This window comes from Eleginops maclovinus, chromosome 24 (genome assembly GCF_036324505.1).
Source record: "Eleginops maclovinus isolate JMC-PN-2008 ecotype Puerto Natales chromosome 24, JC_Emac_rtc_rv5, whole genome shotgun sequence".
Classification (NCBI taxonomy): domain Eukaryota; kingdom Metazoa; phylum Chordata; class Actinopteri; order Perciformes; family Eleginopidae; genus Eleginops; species Eleginops maclovinus.
Window position 1 is genome coordinate 4,584,772 of NC_086372.1, and position 11,203 is coordinate 4,595,974.

The 11,203-nt window shown below is 43.0% G+C and overlaps 1 protein-coding gene across 1 annotated transcript; it reads left to right on the forward strand.

The window, feature by feature from the left end:
- The first annotated feature begins 5,418 nt into the window (after window positions 1-5,418).
- lig4 (ligase IV, DNA, ATP-dependent) lies at window positions 5,419-10,014 on the forward strand. The gene is made up of 3 exons (XM_063877915.1): window positions 5,419-5,538; window positions 6,498-8,568; window positions 8,701-10,014. The coding sequence occupies exons 2-3, from the start codon at window positions 6,506-6,508 to the stop codon at window positions 9,368-9,370; spliced, it is 2,733 nt and encodes a 910-aa protein (XP_063733985.1). The 5' UTR covers window positions 5,419-5,538; window positions 6,498-6,505; the 3' UTR covers window positions 9,371-10,014.
- The last annotated feature ends 1,189 nt before the right edge of the window (window positions 10,015-11,203 follow it).

Below are 11,203 nucleotides of genomic sequence, written 5' to 3' on the forward strand. Positions count from 1 at the left end.
AGCCGTGGCACGCAAAGATGCTGTACCCAAAACCTTTCCAGCCAATCCTGCACAACAGACACTCTGCTAACATGCAAATGAAGCCAAGATCACACGCTCGAACCAACACCAGGTGCAGAGAGAGATGCAGCTGTGGGACTGTAGTCTGCCCCAAGGTGTCCAAATAAACACGAGATAATCTTTGAGTTAATGGCAAGTGTGCTGTAAACAGATTGTGACCTTTCATTTGATGCTTACACAACCAAATATTACATGTCTGCATGTTATGAGTGGAGCAGTTAAAAGGCTGTTTTGCAGTTAACTTCTAGGAAGTTATTTTTTCCAACAAAACATGGGTGTAAGCTTGTTTTTGTCCTATTGAGGAGAAAAGTCAGCGCTGCGAGGTGAACAGGGTTGCAGGTGGCTGATTGTTATGCAAACAGCTAATTGTAGCCGGGTCCAATGAGCAGAAGAAGTCAGCCACGTTGATGCAGCAAAATGTATTTTCACCACCAAATAAACAAACCCACCTAAGAAAAGTAAATCTGGACAAACAGTTAAAAGTCCTGCACAAAAACCATGCAGACAGCCCTGCTGAGCAGCTTTAGGGAGGAAGCTGTGAGTAAATGTTTGTTTACAAGTGACCAGATTTAGTTGCTGCAGTTCTTCATTGGATTACAGGAAGTGTGCCAAGTGTCTCAGATTGGCACCATGCAGTGAGTGCCAATGTCCTGACCTGAAGAAAATGTCAACATTCTACAGACACAGAGAAACCAACAGCATGAAGAGCAAAGATGTAGAAAGCATGAAGTGGAATGCATCAGTTGTTGTTGTCTTCACGGCTTACTGTCTTGGCACCATTCCCTAGTTATATATATATATATCAAAGTATGACCCGCGTGTCCAACAAGATGCCTCAGAACATTGCCGTGTCATTAATGTGCGTGTTATGCAATGACTTGTTTTTGAGCAGTATCTTAAAGCAGGGCTGGTGATAGCACAGTGTTACATAAGATGCATGGGTGGTGCAGGGTGCAGTCTTGTTGGTACGGTATGTGTGCGGCTTGTGATGGGACATGATACCAGTAGGAGGTGACTCCAGAAGTTCAGTCATCGAAAGTCATAGAAAACACTTGGATACTGACACGGTAATGGATAAAAATGACACACTTGTCAACACACAGTGTTATCGTTAACGTGACTTTACTGGTAGAAAAGCTTGGCAATAAATGCCAACACTGCAAGGGCATGTTTCATGGAGCCTTTAGAGAAAACAGGGGACATTTAATATAGACATTGTAATTGCACTTAACATGCACTCAATGTTTATGTGACCTATTACTTAATATGTTTCACAGGATCCTCAAGTCACACTAATTCTTAAGATCATTTGCATAGCAGTATGCACAGCAGCACTTCATTTTTATTTAGAAGACAGGTGGGTCTGTTTTGTAATTGCCGATGAACTGAGTGACGTGCTATAACAGTGACTCTTTCATCAGCTGTCAGATATCCAAAAACGTTTTTAAGGTAGGCTGTGAAAATGAGGCCCTATTGAAGCAATAGAGAAGGAAAAAATACGAGGCCAAAGAACGGAGCCCTGAGGCACACCACATCCCGTAACTCAAGATGAAATATTGTTCCAATCAGGGTTTGCACCTTTCCTTTTTGACATGTGAGAGGGGAATGCAAATCCTGAATTGCCAGTCCGGGGTTTAAAGGAGTAAATCATAATGGCGTGAGCATCAGTGGAGCCGAATGGAGCTCTTAAATCTAACACCAGCAAAATGGGAAAGAACTTTTTAGCAAAGCAAATATAGAAAGACGTAGGTGTCAATGGAAAGAAGCGTGTGAGAGTGTATGCCAATAAGCCAGCACCACCCTTCACAAACAAATCCACTTTGCTGATAATGGACTCACACAACAGAGCTCAAGGTTGTCCCTGGCTTAATTAGCCCCAATGAAACCTGGGTATCTGTAGATTAGAACTTCTTTTCAATAACAACTTAATAGGTGTTGTGATTTCTGAACTGGAGTTTGTATTGATATAATAACAAACACATGAACAGGAACACGTGGTTACAATTTACCAGACTATTTCCAAGTAGCATTTGTCGTAAAACCTCCATCTGGTCAGCAAAGTTCAACGCTAACATCAACCTACCTGCAGTTGCAGTTTTTTTTTGGATGCACACAATCTAACTCTGAGCTTCTTTGTGTATCCATCTGCCTCTCTTTAGTGCAGCATGGTGTGTTGTCTCATGCTTTAACTCAAACTGAGGCCGAGTCCTCACTGGAAGGCTGCTGTGGCGACCTTCTGACCCCGCTGCTATTATGCCACATGATGTAACCGAACAACAGTACGCCTGGCTGTCCAGTCAGACGGATAAAAACCCAGGGATTTTATTAAAAACTAGAGTGTGAAGGGACAATCATTACACAGGTGAAGAAAGATCCCAGTTTGGAAAGGCATTTCTGTGTGAAACATATCTAATTCTAGTCAAGGGTCACTGGGTGCTGTCTGGTTTACAATGATTCGTGCTCTACAATTGAGGTGAACCGGATCTCCCTGTCCTCATTTCTCCTGACATTTGTGCAAGATTATGTGGTGAGGAGTTCAATGGTGCCTTGAGGCGGCGAGGCATCAGAAGCGGCTTGGCATGAGCGCTGAGGTTTTTTTTACTTTGTTTATAAAACAACTGCTGGGAACACACATTAGGCACAGTACAGTACAAACGGAACATACTGTACTGAAAACACAATCTCATATGTATGCGCTGTATTTGTGTTTGGGAGTACTGTGTGTCAGCCTCCCATCTGTGGCCGGTGTGCGGGACTGCCTGATAACACATATACATGCCATACTTCAGTCTACAGAACTCTATGCTGCATTTAGTAAAGGTAAGATGCCTTTGCATAGGGCAAAATCAGGTGAGATATGTCCAGTCAAGTAGAGAGAAAGTAAGAAACTAATTAAACAAACTATAGAACAACAGTCAGAAGAGTTAGATATGTATTTGTATGATCCATCATCACAACATGACTACGTTTTATTGTAGCTTTGTTGCAATATCAATCCCTCTTTTCTCCCCAATTTTACTTGCTATCCGACAAATGAAGCCTATAATAATTCAGTCCATTTACCATTGAAGTCTGGAGAAACGCTGGATCCTACATTTCCCATATTGCCATGCAATCTATACAGTAGGCTCTTTATCACACCCTCCATGTGAAAAGTATTTTTAAACCTTAAGGCTCAGAAAACGCCAATATGTCAATGCTAGGCGTAAACGCAACACATGTATACACAACAGTCTATAGGTGTGGATGTAGTTTTTAAAAGGCCATCTCCAGAGAATACATTATACATCCGTTTTTGTGAACTAATCAATGGGAAGCCTTTTGGCAAACATGTCTCTCAATGTGTCAGCAAGGGACAGGAAGTGTTTATGCCGGTCTGTGCAGCCACACATCACCAACAAGTCCCTGAGTGAGGAGGCTGACGCACTGCTTAATCATCGGCCATGTGGAGGGGGGATTTTAGCTCTGTTTCTTTTCCTTTGCTTCTGTGCCTCCATGCCCAAATCTCACTCAGTCCTACACCAGCACACTACAACACCCCCACCCTTCCTCCTGTATCCTACTCCTACTCCCTTTAGTCCCTGTGCTCTCTGATGAATGCCACGGAAGCAGTGACGTCAGTTGTTTACTGTCTTGTAGCTCGCTGCTAGTTGCAGTGCAGCAGCACATCCAGCAGGGCTTATGTAACCCTGCCTGCTGCATGACAGGCCGTTTACTGCAGAGTGTGTGTGGGGGGTGGGGGTTTAGGGGGGCTTATGCTGCAGCCTGCACGCCACCATCACTCCAATATCAGCACCAGTGCATGCACATACTGTACTTACACCATAAACACACAGTGGGTTCACTGCTGAGCATATACTAGCTCTAAATGGACCTCCTTCCTCCACACACACACACACACACACACACACACACACACACACACACACACACACACACACACACACACACACACACACACACACACACACACACACACACACACACACACACACACACACACACACACACATCTCCCAGAATCCTCCACTGCAGAACAGACAGGTAAACAACACTGACTCAGGTTTAGCAGCTCCTCTTGCACAGACACACATTGCCCCCTGTCGGACGCAGGAAACAACACCAAATTTGGGTTGTGAGGAACTTCCTTCTACTAGACTGGAGTATTTTAATCTAACAGAGGAATCACTGACCTTTAAACAGCTAAATTTACATCTTAAAAACAAGTCTTTCAAACCTGGAGTCTTAGTTGTTTTCAATGCCTTAAAGTTTCACTAATTGTGTTACAAACCAGTGTTGGAAGAAGTATTTAGATCCTTTATTTTTTTTTTTAAATGATACTGGATGTAATGACACAGGTTTAGTATTTATGGTTGTCCATTTTGGCATTCAAGTTGGCGTTGCCTCATGAGTTCTCTGTTTTGCTCCAACACTCTGAAGCTGCCATCCAAATAAATGATCCAACTGCACATCAATTGCTCAATAGGTACAAACGGCAGATACTTTTATTGGGAACAAGACATCGCTGGCATGATTTTGCATTTCTTTACAGGTAATGGCGTGTACTTGGCTTTATCTCAGCTGCCAGCTAATGCTTTGGCTGTCAAAACAAGGTGATAATGGGAACAAAGCACAGGGTTAAAAGTCGTGAAGCTGTTATCCAACATGGGTAAGGCTTCTAACTTTTAGATAAGATAGAACTTTTTTCTTGTTTTTTCAGGCATGAGATATGTGTTTGCAGCCTTTTATGGCGGAGTCTATTACATGTCAGGAGAATAACAACAAATACTGCAATGTCCAGGCCAAATACCAGTACAAACAAACAAATGTACACCCATGCCAAACTATGTGTCATGTGCATGAACACATTTCGAAAATATACCTATACAAGGCAAGACAAACGCCTTCTTGTGGTATGCAAGTATGCATTCCTATGTTTTTACTAGAACATTACTACTAGCTGACTGGATCCAGAGCCCTGATGGTAAACAAGCTCCATATAGCAGCTCAGTACCGCTCTCTGCTGGTACAGAATTCAACAACAGTGTTATGTCTGAGGGGAATTAACAATGGCATAGATTTAAATTAAGAATGTACACGTTTTTTTTATCTATAACCCAACAGAACAACACTTTTTGATACATTAATATAAAATAAATACATACATATTTATAAATATGACACAACTACATATTTACAGATATTAACAGAGAAGACATTAATGTATTATAAGTGTACAACAAATAATATGAAATGTGTTATAAATGATTGAATATAGGTAAGATGTGGGATTCTCGAGAATTAATATAAATAAAAGAGAAGAAAAAAATCACATTGTAAGGCAACAAAGGTTCCGGTCTTGTTTCTAGACGGACGTTTTAACGGAAGGTACCTACATTGAGAACCAGAAAGTGGTCAACATGTAGCTCACGTCTGGAAGTCTGACATCCCTCTTCTTTGCAAGATTAAATAAGCAAGGTAACACTTAAAACTCATATATTTCATGACTTTTAAATGTAATGTATCGCCGCTGTTCCTCATATTAAGCTAGAGGGAAACACTTCCCACCTTGGTGGTGTGTTTTTAAAATGAACGCAGGGCTAACTTTGTATTTATTTACTTTAGCTGCATGCTAAAGTAATGTTACATAATGCTGCCATTAATAACTCTCATTTAATTATAAATCGTGCCTTATTTGTCGGCAAATGCCCGTAACACACCTATACAGCTCAGACGTCTTAGGTCAACAGATACTTTTATTTTGAAAAATGAACTAGCTGGCAGTGGCATTCGGTTTGACAGCAGGAAGTGTGAAAGTTAATACATTTAAACGTACATCCGAATAACCATTACGAGCAGCTTTACATTATTTTTTATGTTTAACTTATTGTTAAATGTAATGCTTTCTGCTACGTTCAGTTTTTTTGTTTAACTCTGCTTGCTGCTTTTCAGAATAAAAGAGCTCTTGCTGTTTGGAGACATGTCCCAACATGTTGAAGTTTGAAATCTATCTGTTTGTAGATTCGTTTCTTTTGAAACAAAAAATTAAAATAAGCGAAAACCATAGATTTCTAATATTCTCTGACTAGTTTCTTCGGTAAGAGAAGTGTATTTGTTTAGTGAGACTCACTTGTTGTTTATCTGATTACGTTATACTAAACCTTAGCCTCTATTCATTATCAACGTGCAGTTTTTATTGTTGAAATCAAAAAACAATTGCTGATATTCAAATAATTAAACTAAAATGCAAGGATGCTAGGACAAAGATATTACACCACTAACCATTTTTTTCCATTATTGATTTTAAATGCTGATTATTTTCTCATTAGAAAAGTGAAAAAGGCCCATCATAGAGACATTTGTTCATTGAAAAGATTGAACTATTAACAACCTACAAAGTGCATTGTCAGTCATATTTTTTTTTAAATGTGTTACAGATTTCACCATGGAGGGATCTTCCAAAAGTGATGCAGCCGGTCAGCCCTCTGTTGCTGCTCAGGTTCCTTTCCTTCATCTTTGCTCCACCTTAGAGAAAATCCAGAAGTCTAAACTCCGTCCAGATAAATCCAAGACCCTTAGGGATTTCATTGAGTCATGGAGGAATTTTCATTCTGCCCTCCACAAAGACAACCCCAAAACAACAGACTCTTTCTACTCAGCTATGCGCCTCATAGTCCCTTCTTTTGAACGAGAGCGCATGGCTTACGGCATCAAAGAGAGCATGTTAGCTAAACTCTACATCGATGTCTTAGGTCTCCCAAAGAATGGCCCAGAAGCCAATAAACTTTTGAACTACCGTGCTCCGACTACATCCCAAGGTGAAGCTGGAGACTTTGCCGGCATGGCGTACTTTGTTCTGAAGAAACGCTGCACCAGCCAAGGGAATCTCAGCATCAAAGAAGTAAACGACTTTCTGGATTTGGTAGCTATCAACAACGCTAGCAGGCAGAAGGATCTTGTGAAGAAGAGTCTGCTGCACCTCATCACCCAGAGCATGGCTCTCGAGCAAAAGTGGCTCATCAGAATGATTCTGAAAGACATGAAGCTCGGGATCAGCAAAGAAACTGTTCTTCAAGTCTTCCACCCGGATGCCAGCGAGCTCTATAATGTCAACACCGACTTAAACAAAGTCTGCCAGCAGCTCCACGACCCCTCCACGTCTTTAAGCGATGTCTCTATCGGACTCTTCTCTGCTTTCAAGCCTATGTTGGCAGCTGTGGCGAACATCCGCAATGTGGAGAAACAGATGGGAAACAGCCCTTTTTACATTCAGACCAAACTGGACGGAGAGCGTATACAGCTTCACAAAGACGGGGACGTGTACAAGTACTTTAGTCGAAACGCTTTTGAGTACACCCAGCAGTTTGGAGCATCACCACTGGAAGGCTCGCTGACACCTTACATCCACAACATTTTTAAAAGCCACGTTGTAAACTGCATCCTTGACGGGGAGATGATGGCGTATAACCCGACCACGGAGGCCTTCATGCAGAAAGGGAGCAAATTCGACATCAAGAAGCTCATGGAGGACTCTCAGCTACAGACTTGCTTCTGTGTGTTTGACGTTCTGTTAGTCAACGACCAGAAGTTTGGCAAGGAAACACTAAAGAAGCGCCTCGAGACCCTGCAAACCGTTTTCACTCCAGTCAAGGGCAGGATACATCTGATACCAAAGGCCGATGCCAGAACCGTGCAGGACGTGGTGAACGCCCTCAATGACGCCATTGACACTAGAGAAGAGGGGATCATGGTGAAGGACCCTTTGTCTATCTACAAACCTGACAAGCGAGGAGAGGGATGGCTGAAAATAAAGCCGGAATATGTGGATGGCTTGATGGATGAGCTTGACCTGCTGATTGTTGGCGGCTACTGGGGGAAAGGCAAGCGTGGCGGTATGATGTCCCATTTCTTAGCTGCCATCGCAGAAGCTCCAAAGCCTGGCGAGAAACCCTTAGTTTTCCACTCTTTCTGCCGCATCGGCTCGGGCTACACCATGAAGGAGTTGTACGACCTCGGTTTAAAGCTGGCCAAGCATTGGAAAGTCTATCGGAAAAACGACCCGCCAGCATCCATCCTGTGCGGAACCGAGAAACCAGAAGTCTACATCGAACCCTGCAACTCGGTCATCATCCAGGTGAGAGCGTCTGAAATAGTCGGAAGCGACATGTATAAAACCAACTGCACCCTGCGCTTCCCTAGGATCGAGAAGATCCGCGAGGACAAGGAGTGGCACCAGTGCATGACACTCGCAGAGCTGGACCAGTTTCGCGGGAAGGCCTCTGGGAAACTAGCCTCGCGGCACCTCCACATCGATGGCGACGAACCGCAGAAGAAGAAGCGCAAGGTGCCGGTCAAACCCAAAAAGGTGGTCGGGATCATAGACCACTTCAAGCACCAGGACCTCTCCGGGGTTACCAAGGAGACGGATATGTTTGAGGATGTCGAGTTCTGTATCCTAAATGGCACTGAGCAGCACCCCAAAGCGGAGCTGGAAAAGGGCGTGGCCAGGTAGAGAAAGCCTCTTGTGATAGTTAAAGTCAACCCTGTGGCTTAGGAATGTTAAACAGCATTATATATATCTTATACTCAAAATATCCTAAATAATCAATTAACTCATTAACGTCTTCATCTCCTCATTAGGTGTGGTGGTATCGTTGTTCAAAACCCAGGAAGGGACACCTACTGCGTGATTGCCGGCGTGGAGAACATGCGCGTGAAGAACCTGGTGTTGTCCGACCAGCATGACGTTGTGTGGGCCGCCTGGCTGCTGGAGTGCCTGGACCAGAAGGAAGTGGTCCCATGGCAACCACGTCACATGATCCACATGTCGCCCTCCACCAGGGAGCACTTCGCCAAGGAGTACGACAGCTACGGCGACAGCTACTTCGTGGACACGGACGAGCAGCAGCTGCGGGAGGTGTTCGGACGAATCAGCAGCGAGGACACGTCAGCGGCGATGGACATCAGCCAGGTGGAGCAGCGCTACAGCTGGGAGGACGTTCCCACGAGCATGTTCAGACCATTTGAGGTCTACATGGACAGGTTCGCCGACATTGGAGACCGTGAAACCGCCATACCCGCTTCCTGTTTGGACATCAGGGCGCTGGAGTTTCGCTACCACGGAGGTAAGGTGGTGCAGAAGTTGGAGGAAGGAGTCTCTCATGTCATTATCTCAGAGGAAACCAGACTTCTGCATTTAAGGACTCTGAGGCGCAGCTTTAGGAAGAAGTTTAAGATCGTAAGAGAATCATGGGTGACTGATTCAATAAAAGCAGGGTACGTGATGAATGACACTGACTACTTAGCTTAAAGAGTCCACTGGTGACACACTGGGAAGAAATCCTTGCACTGCTAGCATTTAAAATAATTTCCAATAAGATTAGAAAGGCTGAAAAATCTGTCACTGTTACGGGTAAGAAGAGATGCTTTTAAACTAAAATGTGCTCTAGAGTTCTTACTGTTTTTGTGTTCCTTATGAGTGATTATGGCTGCTTGTTATTAGTTTTACTGAAAGGATACTATTCAAGTCCAAAAGGCAACAACTACATTACATTTTTAAAGTTAAATTGCAATATGGAGTATTCAAATGGGAAGCTAATTCATCTTTACTTAGCCCTTTAATTTTTTTTGCCGAGCAGTTATTAATAAATCTTATGGAAAGCAAAAGAGGTTTTCCTGTCTGAAAAAGGATGCTGCTTTCATCCTCTTAACATTTCTGCCTTTATAGATAGATTTAATTCATCCTCATCGTAGAATCTCTGATGTTTGAAATATTCCACATTAAAAGTCTATAATAGGTCTCTTCATAATTTTCGATTAAGTAATGCACTTACTTCCAATTGGAGGACTTGAATGGGATTATTACGCAATAATCTTTACAGGGATCTGTGCCTTTTATGCTTTTGTGTGTGTTTACAAAACTCTTAATAAATATGATGAACCGTTTTAAAATAATGAACTTAGTGACTGAAATATTGTTTTTAATTTGCTAATAACTTAAAACCAACGTGTCGCATCAGCTCTTCAGCTTGCTTCAGCCGGCAGAGCGTCACCACGGGGGTGAGGGGGGGGGCGTTAAAACGGGTCCAGCTCAAGGCCCTCCGACAAAGAAGTGGCCATGTTTTCCTGTCTTCAAAAATGTCACCATTGTGTCTAGGGACGCGCTGATATGTTATAACCTTCATTACCATGGCCTCCAGGGTGCAGGTAGCTGCCTGTGGTGTCCTGGGCATTGTTTCTCGTAAATGCCGCATGAATACATTTTCAAAGTAAGTGATGAGGTACCTGTTCTCAATTTCAAAATATAATATAATAGCTTTCATTGACATGTTGTAGTACTCCTAATAGAGCTTGACATTTATTTAAACAAGTGAATCTACCTGGGCTCTAAGAGTTAAACCCTATTGGTGAATTAAAATATTTCAGAGCAAAATGATCTTTATTATTGGTTAAAAACAAGATGTTGTGCCTCATTAAGCGCTCTGTAACCCATCGCCCACTCTGGCCTATTTCCAGGTGTGTTTGACTGACAGGCCTTAATTAGAGCTACTCAACTACTGCTTATTCCACTGTGTCTTTGTGTGTGTGATGCTTTCTGTGTGAGTGTTGGTGTGAAACGTCTAACTGCTGGTCTTCGCAGGGGCACATGATCAGTCCTAAGGATCTGAAGATGCAAACAGCCGCTGAATGCTAGCATTGCAGAAATACCAGGTTCCCTAATGGGATAAATGCCCCTAATTAGGCCGGCCGTAGCTATTGGAGAGATGCTACCGGCGAGTGCACTGGACACGAGCAGAAACAAATGGTTTGGAAGCGGACCCTAGACAACCAGCAGCTGCATGCACTCAGCTGGAATAAATGAGACCCTGCAGAGACCAAACACAGGATCAGGGCTGCAGAGGTTTGTCTACAGCAATTAGCAAGACCCAGCGAGGATGAAGAAATTCAGTCAAAACAACAAGAATCAAGCTCCAACTTGTGCCTGATTAACAATTGGTCATAATTATTTCTGCGTATTGACATCAAGCTCTGGGGAACCGGTCGTTGTTACTGTATATTAGAATCCATATTTTGTATTCACATTTTATCTGTCACTTTGACTTGACTTTGACCACTGTTGGCATTACCGTGCAACAATAACACT